Source organism: Mirounga leonina, unplaced genomic scaffold (genome assembly GCF_011800145.1).
Source record: "Mirounga leonina isolate KUSES-001 unplaced genomic scaffold, KU_Mleo_1.0 Mir_92, whole genome shotgun sequence".
Classification (NCBI taxonomy): Eukaryota; Metazoa; Chordata; class Mammalia; order Carnivora; family Phocidae; genus Mirounga; species Mirounga leonina.
This window is the reverse complement of record NW_023270852.1, coordinates 6,705,281-6,725,266: the sequence shown is the minus strand read 5'-3', so window position 1 is coordinate 6,725,266 and position 19,986 is coordinate 6,705,281. Positions and strand designations below refer to the sequence as shown.

At 41.0% G+C, this 19,986-nt stretch overlaps 1 protein-coding gene across 6 annotated transcripts in view; it reads right to left on the bottom strand.

Moving 5' to 3' along the window:
- IRAG1 (inositol 1,4,5-triphosphate receptor associated 1) overlaps window positions 1-19,986 on the bottom strand; it is a 125,649-nt gene that overhangs the window by 32,076 nt on the left and 73,587 nt on the right. For all 6 annotated transcript variants that reach the window (XM_034995155.1, XM_034995153.1, XM_034995152.1 and 3 more), the window contains one exon: window positions 3,830-3,953. In XM_034995155.1, coding sequence (XP_034851046.1) covers window positions 3,830-3,953 — 124 coding nt within the window. The remainder of the gene's footprint in view (window positions 1-3,829; window positions 3,954-19,986) is intronic.

Genomic DNA, 19,986 nt, shown 5'->3' with positions numbered 1-19,986 from the left:
TGTGGTAGCATATATCAATACTTCATTTTTATGGCTGAATAATGTTCCATTGTATGGATATATCACATTTTATTTATCCATTCATTGGACATTTGGGTTTTTTCCACCTTCTGGCTATTATGAAAAATGCTGTTTTTGAACATTTGTGTATAAGTTTTTGTGTAGACACATATTTTCATTTCCCTTTGTTATATACCAAGGAATAGAATTGCTGGGCCATATGGTAACTCCATATTTAACTTTTTTTTTTTTTTTTAAGATTTATTTATTTGAGAGAGTGAGAGTACATGAGAGGGGGGAGGGTCAGAGGGAGAAGCAGACTCCCTGCTGAGCAGGGAGCCCGATGCGGGACTCCATCCTGGGACTCCAGGATCACGACCTGAGCCGAAGGCAGTCGCTTAACCAACTGAGCCACCCAGGCGCCCCTCCATATTTAACTTTTTGAAGAACTGCCAAACTGTTATTCCAAAGTGGCTGCACCATTTTACCAAGAACTCCGGTTTCTTCACATCCTCACCAATACTTAGTTATTGTCCACCTTTTTTATTGTAGCCGTTCTAGTAGATGTGAAATGGCATCTCATTAACATTTTGATTTGCATTTCCCTAAAGATTAATGACGTTGAGCATCCTTTCAGTGCTTATTGACCCCTCATATATAGCCTTTGAAGAAATGTCTACTTAAATCCTTTACCCTTTAAAAAAAATTAGTTATCGGGTGCCTGGGTGGCTCAGTTGGTTAAGCGACTGCCTTCGGCTCAGGTCATGATCCTGGAGTCCCAGGATCGAGTCCCGCATCGGGCTCCCTGCTCAGCAGGGAGTCTGCTTCTCCCTCTGACCCTCCTCCCTCTCATGCTCTCTCATTCTCTCGCTCTCAAATAAATAAATAAAATCTTTAAAAGAAATTAGTTATCTTTTTATTAAGTCAGAGAGTTCTTTGTATATTCTGGAAATAAATCCCTTATGAAATACATGATTTGCAAATATTTTCTCACATTCTGTGGGTTGTCTTTTCACTTTCTTAATGGTATTGTTTGCATCATAAAAGCTTTTAATTTTGATGAAATTCTATTCATTTATTTTTTCTCTTGTTGCTTATGCTTTTAATGTCATATCTAAGAAACCATGGGCTAACCCAAAGTATTGAAGATTTGTTCTTATGTTTTCTTCTAACAGTTTGATAGCATTAGCTCTACATTTTGGCCTGTGGTCCATTTTGAGTTAATTTTTTGTGTATTGTGTGAGGTTAAAGTTATTCCAACTTTACTCTTTTGCATCCAGTCATCCCAGCACCATTTGTTGAAATTACTGTGCTTTTTGTCTGGAAATGTCTTCACCAAAGTCTTTGCATGGATGATTTCATTTTGTCATTTGCATGTCTCATATTAATTACTACTTTATCATAGAGGCCTTCCTTGACCCTCTACCCAATGTTCCATTCCTGTGTCATTCTCTGTATGTGCCTATCTCATGGTCTTCTTAGCAGTTTTGCTATCTGGAATCGTTCATTTAGTTACTTGAATATTATTGGTCTCTCTGCCTAGAATGTAAATGCCATAATAACAGTCTGCTTGTTCTCCATTCTAATGTCTGGCACATAATAGGCACTCAATGACTACTTATTGATTAAGTGCCTATTTATTGCTCCTATTGGTGTTTGATCCAGTGATACGTCCTCTTTGCACTCTTGTTAATCAACCACTGACCATGTCCCTAAGCTGGGTTCCAGACCTGGTTTTTCCTTCTTTCTTTTTTTTTTATAAAGATTTTATTTATTGATTTGTTAGAGAGAGAGAGAGAGTGAGCACAAGCAGGGGGAGCGACAGAGGGAGAGGGAGAAGCAGGCTCCTCACTGAGCAAGGAGCCTGATGTGGGATTGATCCCAGGACCCTGGGATCATGACCTGAGTTGAAGGCAGACGCTTAACTGACTGAGCCACCCAGGCATCCCCAGACCTGATTTTTCTACTGAATTCATTCAACCTGCTGACTCTATGAGCTCCTTCTTGGTATGGTCCAGTCCCAATTCACATAGCCCACATAGATCGTGAAACCAATCCCTTTATATTAAAACTCAAGTGTAATTTCCCCATATTTTTTCTAAGGGAAGGAATCTTAAAGTTCTGGCCTCCTTCTGCTGGGCAACTGTTTGCCCATCTGTCCCAAGCCCCAAACCAGGGGTAGAAAGTTCTGGGCCCAGCCAAGGGCCTACGCTGCAAACAGCCTTTACCGAGGCCAGGAGCAGGGAGCCTGTTATAGTGGTTGGAGCAGAGAGTTTGGGGATGGGCAGTGTGGCTATTGACACAATGCATGAGAGCCACTGACCTCAATCTGAGAGCCTGGACCGACCACAGGTTCAGAAGCTTATCTTAATTCATTGACCATGCAGGCCCACACAGACCCAGTTTGGCCTCATGGTTGGTAGCTAGTAGCTATTAACTTACAGAAGGTAGAACTGCTCAGTTTCCCTCTCCTGGGGAAGCTGGGGGAATTTAATTAGCTGGAGGTGAGCTCTAACGATACTAATTATCTTCAACTTTACTGAGGAAAAAGAAGCCAATAATACTATTCACCAGCCTTGTTCCTTATAGACTAAAGAGTACCAGTGATAGTTTTGTTACTTGGAACAGGCCCCTGGTATAGATGGAAAGGCACTGGGTCTGCAGTCAGCCCACCCTGCGTTCAATTCCTGACTCTGTCACTTACTAGCATGTTGCTTTGCCTCTTTTCCCTCACTGAAGGTAAAATCTTCCTTTTCTGCCCCACTGGGTTGTTACAAACACCAAAAGGCACAGCATGTAAACAGGCTCTGTAACCTGCAGTGCGCTGCCATGCTTCTCCTTCGGTTTCCTGCCTGTGGACAGCCCCACTCTGTCTTCCCTGAGATGAACTGGCCCCACCCATGCCCTCCTCCAGCTGTGGATGCAACCTGCTTCTGACTTGTTTCTGGCACTTTTCCTGATGCTGGCTTAGTTGCTAGGCCCCTCTGGGTATTGCCCTGATGACTGTTTTAGGTGATGATAATGGGCAGTTTGAATATCACATCCACTGGGCAAACTTGTTTTCCTTTCCCCCAAATAGGGAGTTCTGTTATGTCTGATTTCTCTTCCTAATGGCCTTTCCCAGGCGCCCAACAATTTAGTCTCTAGGTTACTTGAGCTTGGCAGGATGCTTCAGTTGCAGGCACCCACCCAATTCCTATTACTTAGTGGTACCCTCTCTTCTCTCCTTTATATTCCAAATTATTCACTTTTCAATCCAGTTATCAAGGGTCTATCATGTACTGACATGGTCTTAGGTCCCCGCTTGCACACTATCTCTTTTAGCTAGTGCAGCCGTCTACAATGACAGTGCACTTATAACCTCTGTTGTATAGGTGAGGAGGTTGATATTAGGCAAGTGAAGTCACTTTCTCCCCATGTGTGGAAGAGCCTGGTAGATTTTCTACGCAATCCTTTTTCGTGTGGTTCCAAATGTTCTACATCTCTATTTATGCAGATATCAGACCTAGAATCTCTCAGTTATGGGTCAGTGATAGATCTTGGACTGAAACCATTTCTCCTGGGCCAAAGTCCACCACCCTCTGCGGCCATGAGCCTCTGGTGATACCTCATGCCCACCAATGAAACCCACCTGCTCTTTGAGTTAGAGCCACCTTATGTGGCTCTTTGTTATTCTTTTTATTTTGGATGCATTAGCCCTGTCTGGACCATTAGACTGTGACCTTTCTGGGGTCAAAAATCAAGGCCCATGCTCCACTATGTCCCATCTAGAGTCTAACACAGGGCCTACCCAATACAGTGTCCTATACAACCCATGCTCTGATTTTACCTTCCAGGGAGAGACTTGTGGACCCGCAGTGTGCGCAGCAGCATATCAGAAATATTGGGCATGACATCCAAGCCACTCTTTGACTCTTCTTCCTCAATAGCTGAGGAGAGTTCAGAAGGGAGCCCTGAAAAAAAACAAAGTGCTTAACTTATAAAATGTCTGAAACCACAGCAGCACTGTTGGCACCTTGCTTCAGTTTATAAGAACCTAATTATATGCTAGGGGCTTCATCATTGTTATTTTATCTTCACAATGATCCAATGAGCTAGAACTTAATCATCTCATTTTACAAGTAGGTAAGTCAAGACTCAGCAAGGTTAATAACTTAAAGTCATAAAACTAGTAACTGGCATAATCAGACTTCAAACCAATTTCATCTGCTTTAAATTCTAATTCTTGCCATTGCTCCCCAAAGTACCAAGCAGACTTCCATGTTTGGGGTTCAAGGTTGGTTTCTGGCAACTGAAAGCTGGTTGTTCTTTAGCTGTAATATTTGGAAAAGTCCCCTCTCTTTGGCAGGCTTCTCGGGAGGCCTGTTGCCCAGTTATTCTTCCTCAGTTGAACTCAGTGGTTCAATCACCGGCGTCCTACCTAGAAATCTGATTCCATATCCCCATAGATAGAAATAGAAATGGTGTTTTTCCAGGGTAAAGCTAAGGTCATTAGATCTTTTACAGATCTCAGAAATAGATGCCTCCTAGCCAAAAGAACCCATGAACAGCCTTTTATTATCTCATCAAACTACCCTGGGTCTGTGCTCTGAAAGCAGAAAGAACCAACCGAGTATTCTCTTTCCCATACATCTTTCTCCTGTTTGAAGACAGTTCTTGGACCTCTGTAAAGCTTCCGTCTCCAGGCTTTACCCTTGTTTTTCCAACTGCTCATTGTCACCCACTATGGCCTATGCCCTCTAGATATCATCCCCTTCCTGCACACATTCTGGTTGTTGCTGTGCCAGATATGCTCTAACAAGTGCTTAACTCAGGAAGACATGGGCAAATGTCCCTGGCATTAACTTTTGTTATCCATGCAGGGTAGACTCACTGTACCTTACTATGGGCTTATGGTACATTTAGGATTAAAAGCCTCAAATCTTCTACTTGAGCCAAATTAGGTATCGTCATCCCACAGTTATCCATGTTCTACCATCTCTCATGGGCAGGTTTCCAAACGGCTCAGTCATTTTCCAGAATTGTAGGCCAGGCCAGAGATCGGGACTTGAGGCATACTTGTGGTAGCCATCTAAGTGCAGCTAAGATTGGGAGTCATGTGAATTAGAAGTTTCTCCAAAGGAGACCATGCAGAGAGAAGAGGAGTTATAGTTTGGCTCAAGGTAAAGAATATTTAAATATTTTGAGCTTTCCAGTGTTCAGGAGTTTGCTGACACTCAGGGTATCCCAGCAATGTCTGGAGGGCCATCTGTCAGAAATGGGGCAGTCAGTGATCCTTCTTTGGATATAAAATTGGATTAGATGTTCTCTTAGCTACTTGTCATCTCTTGGGTTCTGTCCTGGCACTTACTGCTCTCTGACATTTCCATGTGACAGATGATAAACCTTGTGGTGCCTCTGGCCTTCCTATACCTTTAGGTATCCACACTGCACCCAGCAGAGAGATAATTAAGCAGTGGACTCCTGAGAAATCTATATGATTAATTGAGCCATACAAGAAATAATAATCAAGTAAAAGCCATACCAGGGGCTTTTGCATAGAGAAGTTGCCTAGGTTGAGCTTCCCCTACCCCACCAAAAAAATAACTAGTTAGGCCTTCTAGTTCTGATAAGATGGCTATCCAAAGGGTGATCCTAGAACTCGTGGATCCTAAACCAGCCACCCTCCTCCTAAAGTCAACAATTACAAAAAATTTTAAACCAACCATAAATATACCAGCAACTCTCAAATATAAGAAAAGGCAATCATCTTTAAAAATAATGGCTAGAGAAGGCAGAACTTCCTAGGAATAAATGTAGAGCTCCCACCCTTGATAGCCCTTTCTTCTTTCCTCAAAGAATCATTACTGAGAGGGAGATGTTAAGAGGAAGAATTCTGGCAAGAGTGAAATACCACAGAATGAGAAGGGAAGTAGACTAAGGGGGTGAGCAGGCAGCCTCCAGAGGAAATTCAGAAAGTTTCTTCAGAAAGGAAGGATCTCCATGCTACTACAATACTCCAACAAGGGAAAAAACTGCCTGTGCTGCTATTTGCTTTTCTTACTGAGTAGGAGGGGAGAGGAAAAGCAGAATGATTGCACAGCATTCTACCAGAGCTGATTATCTCAAACAATATGGAGGGATTTACCAGAAAGTAAGACAAAAGAAAAAATAAATAAAACAAGCCCATCCAATAAAGTGCAGGCAGGAGACACATGGAAAGCCCCAGCTGAATCTGCCTCTTACCCCTGACCACCACTTTTGAAAAATAGCATAGTGACCAAACTCCTTGGATTTTGTCTACTTTTTCCTTCCTCTGTCTGGCAGGGGAGTGAGAATGGCTGCTGGGAATAGTTGGGCCAAGTTTGGAAAATAAATACCTGGGCTGATTGTCTCTACAATTCTACCCTGAATTGGGAAAATAATCTATAATCTACTACTACTCACCCAAAAGAATAGATATGCCCACACTGTGGTGTAATAAACTCATGTGTTGGACTATGAACAAAGTTATAGAAAAAGAGTAGAAACCAGTCCCACAAACACGACTACCCACAGCTCCATCTGAAATTCCCCTTTTCCCCACTACCCAAGCAGTAATAAAGCAGACACAAAATACCCAGTCTTCAGCTAAGCACTGCAAGAAGACAGAGATCTCAGATAAAGTAGGAAGGAGTCAATGAAAATTGACCTTTACAATATATCTAGGTAAAGAGAAAAACTCCAGGTGAAAATATCCATGTCAAAAAGAAATAAAATGAGGAGGGGGGGAAAGATGGCGGAGGAGTAGGGGACCCTTTTTCAACTGGTCCCCAGAATTGAGCTGGATATCTACCAGACCACTCTGAGCACCCACGAAACCAGCCTGAGATGTAAGATCTGGATCTCTACAAACAGAATATCGCAGGCAGTTGGTTTTGAGGTATGAAGCGGAGAGCCGTGATTCCGCGGGCAGATATCAGAGGATAAATGGCAGTGGGAGGGTGCCTGGCTGTGGGGATCCTACACTGCCGGCGAGTGACAGCCTCGCGTGCTATGGACGGGCACAGACTCGCAGACCGGTAGCGTTGGGAAAGCACTTTAGGGCAGCCCCCGGGGTGGAAAACCAGAGCTGCGGGGTCGCGCACACGCGAACTGCAGCCACCCGGACAGAAACCCAGAGCGATGGTTGTGCGCACGCGAACTGCAGCCTCCGAGACGGAAACCCGGTGCGCCGGGGTCTGCTGGTGAACTGCAATCCCCAGGGTGGAAACCCCGATTGGCGGAGTCGCGCGCACGCGAACTGCAGTCCCTGGGACAGCACCCCAAGCGGCGGGGTCCCGCGCGTGTGAACTGGGAGCAGCTGGCGATTTTAGAAGCACAAAGGGCAGAGACGTGCCCCTACCTGGAGGCAGGACTGGGGGCGCTGCGGAGGGGCGCACAACCCAGGACGCTGCAGTTTATAGCAGCACAGACAGAAATGGAGACGGTGTGGCCTGGAGAGCCCACTGAAGAACAGACTGAGGTCTCTCTGCTCTGAGGCAAAAGGTTGGAAATAGTCTCTTCTGCTCTGACTCACGGAAGAGACGCGGAAAGCTGCCAGGGAAAGGTGCCAGAGAACAAAAGCCCCAAAGACTGATTCCCACTGAGCCCATACCCCGCCACAGGGCACAGGGCAACTCCGCCCAAACAGGGTTGCCTGAGTAACAGCACGGCAGGCCCCTCCCCCAGAAGAGAGGCTGGGAAAACAAGAGGTCAGCAACCCTAAGGTCCCAAGAAGACAGGTGCATCTTGCTTGGGTTCTGGTCAATAATTTGGACTCTATACATTCCCCCAAACACCCATCAACAGAATGACTAGGAGGAGGAGCCCCCAAAAACAGAAAAGACTCAGAGACTATGACTTATGCTGCAGATTTACAAATGGATGCAGATATAACCAAGATGTCGGAGATGGAATTCAGGCTAGCAATTGTAAAGACAATGGCTAGAATGGAGAAATCAATCAATGGCAACATAGAGTCTCTAAGGGCAGAAATAAAAGGTGAATTGGCAGAACTTAAAAATGCTATCAATGAGATCCAATCCAATCTAGATAATCTAACAGCTAGGGTAACTGAGACAGAAGAGAGAATAAGCGATCTGGAAGACAGTATAATAGATAAAAAGGGAAAAGAGGAGGCCAGGGAAAAACAACTCAGAATCCATGAAAACAGAATCAGAGAAATAAGTGACACCATGAGGCGTTCCAATGTCAGAATAATTGGAATCCCGGAGGGAGTGGAGAGAGAGAGAGGGCTAGAAGATGTATTTGAGCAAATCGTAGCTGAGAACTTCCCTAATCTGGGGAATAAAACAAATATTCAAGTCCTAGAGGCAGAGAGGACCCCTCCTAAGATCAAGGAAAACAGGCCAACACCCCGGCATGTAATAGTAAAACTTGCAAATCTTAGAACCAAGGAAACCATCTTAAGGGCAGTTAGGGGGAAGAGATTCCTTACGTACAGAGGGAGGAACATCAGAATAACGTCAGACCTATCCACAGAGACCTGGCAAGCCAGAAAGGCCTGGCAAGACATATTCAGGGTACTAAATGAGAAGAACATGCAGCCAAGAATACTTTATCCGGCAAGGCTTTCATTTAGAATGGATGGAGAGATGCAGGGCTTCCACGACCGGCAGAAGTTGAAAGAATATGTGACCACTAAGCTGGCCCTGCAAGAAATATTAAGGGGGGTTCTATAAAAGGAGAAAGACCCCAAGAGTGATCTACAACAGAAATTTACAGGGACAATCTATAAAAACAAGGTCTTCACAGGCAACATGATGACAATTAATTCTTATCTTTCAATAATCACTCTCAACGTGAATGGCCTAAACGCTCCCATAAAATGGCACAGGGTTGCAGATTGGATAAAAAGGCAGGACCCGGGCGCCTGGGTGGCTCAGTTGGTTAAGCAACTGCCTTGGGCTCAGGCCATGATCCTGGACTCCCAGGATCGAGTCCCACATCGGGCTCCCTGCTCAGCAGGGAGTCTGCTTCTCCCTCTGACCCTCCCCCCTCTCATGTACTCTCTCTCATTCTCGCTCTCTCAAATAAATAAATAAATCTTAAAAAAAAAAAAAAGGCAGGAACCATCCATATGCTGTCTACAAGAGACTCATTTTGAACCTAAAGATACATCCAGACTGAAAGTGAAGGGATGGAGATCTATCTTCCATGCCAGCGGACCTCAAAAGAAAGCTGGGGTAGCAATTCTTATATCAGACAAATTAGACTTTAAAGTCTGTAATAAGAGACACAGAAGGACACTATATCATTCTTAAAGGGTGTATCCAACAAGAAGATCTAACAATTGTAAATATCTATGCCCCCAACATGGGAGCAGCCATCTACATAAGCCAACTGTTAACCAAAATAAAGAGTCATATTGATAACAATACGTTAATTTTCGGAGACCTCAATACTCCACTCTCAGCAATGGACAGATCATCTAAGCAGAAAATCAACAAGGAAACAAGAGCTTTGAATGATACATTGGACCAGATGGGCCTCATAGATATTTACAGAATATTCCACCCTAAAACAACAGAATACTCATTCTTCTCGAGCGCACATGGAACTTTCTCCAGAATAGACCATATACTGGGTCACAAATCAGGTCTCAACAGATACCAAAAGATTGAGATTATTCCCTCCATATTCTCAGACCACAATGCTCTAAAACTGGAACTCAATCACAAGAAAAAATTTGGCAGAAATGCAAACACTTGGAAGCTAAAGACCACTCTGCTCAAGAATGTTTGGGTCAACCAAGAAATCAAAGAAGAACTTAAACAATTCATGGAAATCAATGAGAACGACAACACATCGGTCCAAAACCTATGGGATACTGCAAAGGCGGTCCTAAGGGGGAAATATATAGCCATCCAAGCCTCATTCAAAAAAATAGAAAAATCCCAAATTCACCAACTAACTCTACACCTTAAAGAACTAGAGAAAAATCAACAAACAATGACTAAGCCACGCATTAGAAGAGAAATAATTAAAATTAGAGCAGAAATCAATGAATTAGAAACCAGAAACACAGTAGATCAGATCAACGAAACTAGAAATTGGTTCTTTGAAAGAATTAATAAGATTGATAAACCACTGGCCAGACTTATCCAAAAGAAGAGAGAAAGGACCCAAATTAATAAAATTATGAATGAAAGGGGAGAGATCACGACTAACACCAAGGAAATAGAAACAATTATTAGAAATTATTATCAACAACTATATGCCAATAAACTGAGCAATCTGGATGAAATGGAGGCCTCCCTGGAAACCTATAAGCTGCCAAGACTGAAACAGGAAGAAATTGACAACCTGAATAGGCCAATAACCAGTAACGAGATTGAAACACTGATCAAAAACCTCCCAAAAAACAAGAGTCCAGGGCCTGATGGATTCCCTGGGGAATGCTACCAAACATTCAAAGAAGAAATAATACCTATTCTACTGAAGCTGTTTCAAAAAATAGAAACAGAAGGAAAACTTCCAAACACATTCTATGAGGCCAGCATTACCTTAATCCCCAAACCAGGCAAAGACCCCATCAAAAAGGAGAATTTCAGACCGATATCCCTGATGAATATGGATTCCAAAATCCTCAACAAAATCCTAGCTAATAGGATCCAACAATACATTAAAAGGATCATCCACCACGACCAAGTGGGATTTATCCCTGGGATGCAAGGGTGGTTCAACATTCGCAAATCAATCAATGTGATAGAACACATTAATAAGAGGAGGGAGAAGAACCATATGGTCCTCTCAATTGATGCAGGAAAAGCATTTGACAAAATACAACATCCTTTCCTGATTAAAACTCTCCAGAGTATAGGGATAGAGGGAACATTCCTCAAGCTCATAAAATCCATCTATGAAAAACCCACAGCGAATATCATCCTCAATGGGGAAAAGCTGAGAGCCTTTCCCTTAAGATCAGGAACACGTCAAGGGTGCCCACTCTCACCACTGTTGTTCAGCATAGTACTAGAAGTCCTAGCAACAGCAATCAGACAACAAAAAGAAAGAAAAGGTATTCAAATTGGCAAAGAAGAAGTCAAACTCTCTCTTTTCGCAGATGACATGATACTTTATGTGGAAAACCCAAAAGACTCCACCCCCAAATTACTAGAACTCATCCAGCAATTCAGTAATGTGGCAGGATACAAAATCAATGCACAGAAATCAGTTGCTTTCTTATACACTAACAATGCAACTGTAGAAAGAGAAATTAGAGAAACGATTCCATTTACAATAGCACCAAAAACCATAAGATACCTTGGAATAAACCTAACCAAAGAGGTAAAGGATTTATACTCTAGGAACTACAAAACACTCATGAAAGAAATTGAAGAAGACACAAAAAGATGGAAAAATATTCCATGCTCATGGATCAGAAGAATAAACATTGTTAAAATGTCTATGCTACCCAGAGCAATCTATACCTTCAATGCCATCCTGATCAAAATTCCAATGACATTTTTCAAAGTGCTGGAACAAACAATCCTAAAATTTGTATGGAATCAGAAAAGACCCCGAATCGCCAAGGAAATGTTGAAAAAGAAAAAGCTGGGGGCATCACGTTGCCCGATTTCAAGCTCTATTACAAGCAGTGATCACCAAGACAGCATGGTACTGGCACAAAAACAGACATATAGACCAATGAAACAGAATAGAGAACCCAGATATGGACCCTCAACTCTATGGTCAAATAATCTTTGACAAAGCAGGAAAAAACATGCAATGGAAAAAGAAAGTCTCTTCAATAAATGGTGCTGGGAAAATTGGACAGCCACATGCAGAAGAATGAAACTCAACCATTCTCTAACACCATTCACAAAGATAAACTCAAAGTGGATGAAAGACCTCAATGTGAGACAGGAATCCATCAAAATCCTAGAGGAGAACATAGGCAGTAACCTCTTTGACATCGGCCACAGGAACTTCTTTCAAGATACATCTCCAAAAGCTAGTGAAACAAAAGCAAAAATGAACTTTTGGAACTTCATCAAGATAAAAAGCTTCTGCACAGCAAAGGAAACAGTCAACAAAACAAAGAGGCAACCCACAGAATGGGAGAAGATATTTGCAAATGACACTACAGATAAAGGCCTGGTATCCAAAATCTATAAAGAACTTCTCAAACTCAACACCCAAAAAACAAATAATCAAGTCAAAAAGTGGGCAGAAGAGATGAACAGACACTTCTCTGAAGAGGACATACAAATGACTAACAGAAACATGAAAAAAATGTTCATCATCATTAGCCATCAGGGAAATCCAAATCAAAACCACATTGAGATACCACCTTACACCAGTTAGAATGGCAAAAATGGACAGGGAAAGAAACAACAAATGTTGGAGAGGTTGTGGAGAAAGGGGAACCCTCTTACACTGTTGGTGGGAATGCAAGTTGGTTCAGCCACTTTGGAAAACAGTGTGGAGGTTCCTCAAAAATTTAAAAATAGAGCTACCCTATGACCCAGCAATGGCACTCCTGGGTATTTACCCCAAAGACACAGATGTAGTGAAAAGAAGGGCCATATGCACCCCAATGTTCATAGCAGCAATGTCTGCAATAGCCAAACTGTGGAAAGAGCCGAGATGCCCTTCAACAGATGAATGGATAAAGAAGATATGGTCCATATATACAATGGAATATTACTCAGCCATCAGAAAAGATGAATACCCAACTTTTACATCAACATGGATGGGACTGGAGGAGATTATGCTAAGTGAAATAAGTCAAGCAGAGAAAGTCAATTATCATATGGTTTCACTTATTTGTGGAACATAAGGAATAACATGGAGGACATTAGGAGAAGGAAGGGAAAAATAGGTGGGGGGAATTGGAGGGAGAGATGAACCATGAGAGACTATGGACCTGAGAAACAGGATTCTAGAGGGGAGGGGGGAGGGGGGATTGGTTAGCCCGGTGATGGGTATTAAGGAGGGCACGTACTGCATGGAGCACTGGGTGTTATACGAAAACAATGGATCGTGGATCACTACATCAAAAACTAATGATGTATTGTATGATGACTAACATAACATAATAAAATTTAAAAAATAAATAAAAATTAAAAAAAAGAAATAAAATGAAAACAATGTCATGGCAACTACATGGCAACTAAGAAAGAAAGACTGAAGTATTTAGAGATTAAATAATGGACCTGTAGTTGAGATATTGGTGAGAAATTTAGATTGTGGTGTTTTTGAACTAGTGCACAAAACAAAAGGAATAATGAACATATTCAAAGATACAGGAGAGGAAAATTTTCCTCACTTGAGGGAAAAGCTGAACTTGCAGATTGAAAGAGCATGCCATGTTAAGGGAAAAAAAATATATATATATATTTCTTCATATATATATATCCATATCCATATATATATGTATATCCATATCCATATATATATGTATATGTATAAAGAAGTGCTTCTCCAACTGCCCTCATGGAAAGAGTAACCCATATACAGGGAGAGGTGGAGATTGAGGGCTGCTGGAAATCAGCTGGTCTCAGACTTCTCTACAACATTAAATACAGTGTAGCATCTACCAAGTTCTGAGGGAAAGAATGACCCAGAATTTAAAACTATCCAAGCTGTCCTTCAAGAATAAAGATAATATTTTTAAACATACTAGAATTCAGGAAACAGCACCTCTGAGCCCTTCTAGGAAAACTATTGGATAATAAAATCCAGCTAAACAAGACATAAATCAAAATCATAAACTAGGGAATGGTGAGCGATCGTAAAGAAACTGATGGTCAGCATTAAATCCTTTTACATATAAGCTTAGGGCTAACCAACTATGGAAATTATAGTTAGGTTACAGAATGGAATGTAAATGTTGAAGCCTTGACAGTAAAAAAAGAATAATTTATCATTTGTATATGTGGAGATGGAAGGATGGGAAGAAATATGAAGGTGGGAAGAAATGCTGTCATTTTCGTCTTTTCCCATAGGAAATCAATAATCCAAATTTGAAACATGTAATGTAAAAAAAAGTACCTCAATGACTCCAAACTCTTAATGCATTTCATAATGTATATTTTAAACTTTTAAAAACGAATCTCTGTTTTCTGGAGGAAGAAATTGCCAAAATTCAGTAATTCCCACAGTTTTACTCTGCTTTAATTCAAGTTCAATTAAATTTTCATACTTTCTATCTAAAATAAGTATATCTAGCAATATAACATAATCTCCTTCCTTCCTCCCTTCCTCCTTCTGTATTTGTGGGGAAGAGGGCATTTGTTAGAAGCTATATTTACTTTCTTTGTATTTTTTACTATTGGTTGAATATTTTGATAATGTGCAGGAGGTATTTTAACAGAACTATTTTAAACATATCTGCCGGTATTAGCTCATTCCAATGAAAGCATTTGTTTCTGGCAATCTCCAGGACTTAGAAAAATAACTTCTGGGGCTTCTGATTAAAGATGCTCTGAGACTCAGGATGACCCCCAAAAGGCCAAAGCTACTGGTCGGGGATAAACTTACCTCAGATTGGTCTTCTCAAGGAGGCCTTTTCCCTGTCTGAGATCTGAGGGCTCTGAGCTCAGACTGGGAGTGTCTAGAGGGACTGCCCACACCTCTCTCAACCTCCATGTCCAGATATCCAACCACTTTCTAGACGTTGTCACTTGGATCAAGATGATGAAAACAATTTCAACAGCCACCATTATCAAACATCAACTTGCATTAGATGTAGTTTTTCATTCATTCCTTTTAACAGCCTTGCAAGGTAAATATTGCTAAGCAAATTTTCTGCAAACTAGGAAACTTAGGTTCAGCTAAGTTAAGTAGATTTCCCAGTGTCCCAGCTAATTAGTGATAGAACCAGGATGCAAAACTAGGTCTGCCAGACTGTGGCATCCAAGCTGCTCTCCATGGGCATTCAACACATCCAAATCCAATCTTGCTGTCTTCTTCCTCAGGTGAGCTCTTCCTCCTGTTCTCCCCATCCTCATTAATGACACCATCACCTACCTTGGCCATGTGGACACACAGCTGGTGGTCTTTCTGGTCTTCCCCTCTACCAGTCTCCTCACTAAGTCCTGCCAAGCTGACCTCCAAATAGCTCTCAAACCTGTCCCTCCTATATCTCCTCCTGTCCATCTCAATCTACAGCCTTATCACCTCTCACCATGCTGTTTCCGTACCCTTTTACTGGTCTCCCTTCCTCCAGCCTCTCCCATTTCAGGGCAGCTTTCATAATTTGTTGAGAAGAATTATTCTCAAACTCAGCTTTGATCCTGATGCTTCCTTATCTGCAGGTTTCTCTGGCTTTCCAAGGGGTCCTGAATGAAGTTCAAACTCATTAATTGTCCCTCAAAGCCTTCACTCTCCCCGCTTCCCACTTATACTCCACCCTTACTGCCCATCTCTCTAGAACACATGATCCACACTTGGTTCACATGGGATTCCTTCTGTTCCTGAAACATGCCTAGAACTAGAAGATGCCTGTGTGCTTTTGCTCCTGCTCTTCCCTCTGCCTAGGATGCCCTTCTTTTCCTCAGCTCAAAGCTGCTACTCCTGGAATCCTGCCCTGACACACTCACCCCTACTGAGCTGGTTGCTTCTTCCTCTGTGTTCCTAGGTACTTTGTGTTGTAAAGTCTTAACACAATGTATTATAGAGACGTTGTCTATCCTTGTGTTTCCTCTCCTAGAAGGTGAAGATGAGCTCATTCATTTATTCAGTATTTATTGACTGCTTACTATGATTCAGGCAATGGACTTGGAGCTAGGGATATAATGCTGAGCAAAACAGGTCACTGTCCTCTGGGAGCTTGTTACCTCAGGGGACAGAGATTAATTAGAGAAACACTCAAACATTACATTTCATACTGTGGTAGATTTTATAAGACAATTATCATATGGTTTCATTCATATGTGGAACATAAGCAATAGCACGGAGGACCATAGGGGAAGGGAAGGAAATCTGAAGGGGGAGAAATCAGAGAGGGAGATGAACCATGAGACTATGGATCCCAGGAAACAAACTGAGGGTTTCAGTGGGGCAGGAGTTGGGGGGAGGGGGAAACAGGGTGATGGATATTAAGGAGGGCAAGTGTTGTGAGGATCACTGGGTGTTACACGTAACTAATGAATCATTGAACACTACATCAAAAACTAATGATGTACTATACAGTGGCTAACTGAACATAATAATAAAAAAAAGACAGAAGGATCTGGAGGTACTGGAAAAATGTTCCCTAGAAAAGTGACATTTAAGCAGAAATCTAAAGACTGAATGAGAGTTCATTAGGCAAAGAGGATGAGAGGAAAAACATTCCCGGTTCTGTGCCTGTGCCAATCCAAGAAGGAGGAATGAGTTGCTGAAGGAAGGCCAAGATATTGAGAGTGAGGAGAGTGGCCCTCGAAGATGTGGGAAAGGGGATCAGGGTTAATTACAGAGGGGAAGAGCAGAATAAAGGCCCCTGAAGATGCTGAACAAGACTTGCATTTCAAAGATTCCTCTGGCTGAGTATGGACAGTGGATTGAGCTGGGTGAGGAGGTCATGAGTGCTGAGAGATGGGACAGAGGTTGTTGAGGTAGCTGAAGGAACCAATAATGACAAACAAGAAAAGGCCCTCTTCTTTATGGCAGAGCCTGAGTCTTTTTCACCTCTGCATTCCCAGCATGCAGCCTGGGGACTAGCCCACAATCAGCCTCACATCTTTGGCTTGAATGACCTGCAAATGATTAGGACCCAAACATCCTACAAATGATCTGTGAAGAGAACTTGTTGGATTGTTGGAAAGACCAGATGCAGCAGGAAAGAGCCTCCCAATCCTCAGAAACTGAAGGAGAGCCAAAGTTCTTAAGATTCCAGAATGTTCTGATAAGGATCTCCCCCATCTCCCAAAGGAACAGCCAACAATCATCATAAGAGACTCGAGTTTTCCCTATGAGCTCATATACACTGTTGTAATTAGAGCTTGCAAAAAGAGCTAGCCTCTTTAGCTTTCAGGGAGGGCTCCCAAAGTCTTTCATCCTGGATATGAGAGGGGATGATTCAAAATGTTCAGAATGTAGGAAAAGGAAGTCCCAACTCAGCAGATATCAATCAAACACATGTGGCTGCTCACCACATCTCCAGCACCATCCTACATATACTGTGGAGCACACAGGACAACATCCCATGTGTGATAAAGTTCTACAACCCCGATTATATGAATTAAAATGCATAGCAGGTTTCTGCTGGAATAAAGACCAGTATCACATAAAAACATTATATCAGCCAATAGTACTATTATTATACCCATTATATAGATGAGCAAACTGAGCCATCTAGGAGACTAAGAAACTTGCCCAAGGCTATGCAGCTAATAAGTGTTGAAGCTTGAGCTCTTGACCACCCAGATCCTAGAAATGAGAGAAAAATGGGAGGGAGGGCACATAGTAGATATCTAAATTGTTATAATTTTTATAAGTTAATTCGGCAATATGTATATGTATTTAAATATAATTACTTTTGATCAAGCAGTTCCACTTCTAAGATATTATCCCAGGGCAAAACTTATGTATTTCTATAAAGATACATCTAGGAGAATGTATAGAAATGCAGAGAAGAAACTAAGGTCCCTGAATGATTATGTGGAGCAGAGCCACCTGCTAACCTGACAGCTTGCCTTAGAATCATTATTCAAGGCTGAGACATTCTTCTCTACCCTATAGGTTATCATACTTCAGGGCCTCTATGTCATAGCAACTTAGATTTTATCTTAACTAATGCAGAAAGGTTGCAGAATACTTTAAAAGAAATACTTACAGAGAAAATTTGGTAGTACACATAAAAGCAAATACAACATGACCAAATGAATTTTATTCCAGGACCACAGGGTTTATTTCTAAATATGGAAAATTATTATTATATTCAATGATATAATTTACATAATTCTTCAATAAATACCCAAAGCAAGTTGATAAAATTCAATATAAATCTTGAAACTTTAAAGACAAAAATATTTCCTTAAAATAATAAAAATATAAAATACTATACTATATATATAAAATATATAGTATATATAAATATATATAAAATATATATGTTATATGAAATAATATATTTTTATATTTTATATATTTTATCATTACATATATCTTTTTCTATTTAGTAATATAAAATATTAAATAATAGTAAATTAAAATAGCACATCTATTTAAGAATCAGACACAACATGATCCTTCAAAGAAAAACACAAAAACAATTCAATTAAAAACAGAAACAAGGCAAGTGTTCTCCTTATCACCATTATGATATTTGAGAATGTTGCCAAAGTAGAAAACATAGACAGATACACAAGAGAAGTACACACACACATGCACAAATACACAACCAAGACAAACAGTGAATTCAATAAAATAAACATAACAGATGGTGAATGTGAAAAAGGCATTGTGCAAGGTGGTCAAGAGCCTTTGGATTTGGTCACATCTGGGTTCCAATCCTGGCTTCAGATATTAATAACCATGTGAACTTAACCTCCCCAGGCTTTAATTTCCTCATCTGTAAAATGGGTATAGTAAGGCCTACCTCCTAGGTTTGCTATGAACATTAAGTGAAATATTATCAAATGCTTACTCCAGTACCTGGGATGCAGTAATCACTCTAGTTATAGCAGTTATGCTAGTTAGTCACTGTAGTAATCCCTGTACCATTTCTTAATATACAAGAAACATGTATAATACCAAGTAGCATTCATCTATGCCACTGATTGTCAGCTAGGAAAATCTAATGAAAAGAGTCTTTTTTTTTTTTTTTAAAGATTTTATTTATTTGACAGAGAGAGACACAGTGAGAGAGGGAACACAAGCAGGGGGAGTGGGAGAGGGAGAAGCAGGCTTCCCGTGGAGCAGGGGAGCCCAATGCGGGGCTCGATCCCAGGACCCTGGGATCATGACCTGAGCCGAAGGCAGACGCTTCGACTGAGCTACCCAGGCACCCCTGAAAAGAGTCTTCTTTATAAATAGGTAAGAATATATAGAATGTGCCCCAATAAGAGATATGGAGACCTGTACAAAGAACTTCAAATCTTTTAGAGGAAAAAGAGAGGAAAACCCAAATAATAGAGGGACAAACCATGTGTCCAAATGAGAACTAAATGTTTTCAAAGTTAGTAATTTAAAAGTCTATAAACTATAAAACAAACAACACTGGGACAATTCTTCTGAATCCAATGTGTAGCTTTAGAGCAATCACAATTAAAATGTCACTTAGAGAAATAGGTAGGTAAGAGGCAAAATTAGAAAAGACCTATAATCCTTGAATCTTAGTTCAGAGCTAAGAGCCTTCTGAGGTCAGCTAGTCCAAGAGGGAACAGAGGTTGAAGAACATATTTAAAGACTCCATCAATTGGTTCCTGGACTGAGACAGGAACTCAGATCTCCTGACTTTTTGTCCAGTTGCTCTTTCCATTATTTTGCATTGAATCTTTATATCTAGAACATAATGAATATTCTAAAAAAGATAAACAGTGAGAGAGAAGTAACCTTACATAATATATTAATGTATTATAAGGCAGCAGTAAATAAAATGGTTCAGTACTGATCAGAATAAAAGAGAATCAAGGGCTCAGAACTAGTGTTTGGTATATATAAAAAAGAATGTAGGGGCGCCTGGGTGGCTGAGTTGGTTAAGCGACTGCCTTCGGCTCAGGTCATGATCCTGGACTCCCGGGATCGAGTCCCACATCAGGCTCCCTGCTCAGCAGGGAGTCTGCTTCTCCCTCTGACCCTCCTCCCTCTCATGCTCTCTGTCTCTCATTCTCTCTCTCTCAAATAAATAAATAAAATCTTTAAAAAATAAATAAATAAATAAATAAAAATAAAAATAAAAAAATAAAAAAGAATGTAGTATATGATTGTCTAAGCCACAAAATAATAAGAAATATACATACTATTAAAATATTATTGAGGTAACAGGATCTTAAATTTCCTATATCTTAAAATACATTCTACAGGTATTAGCAA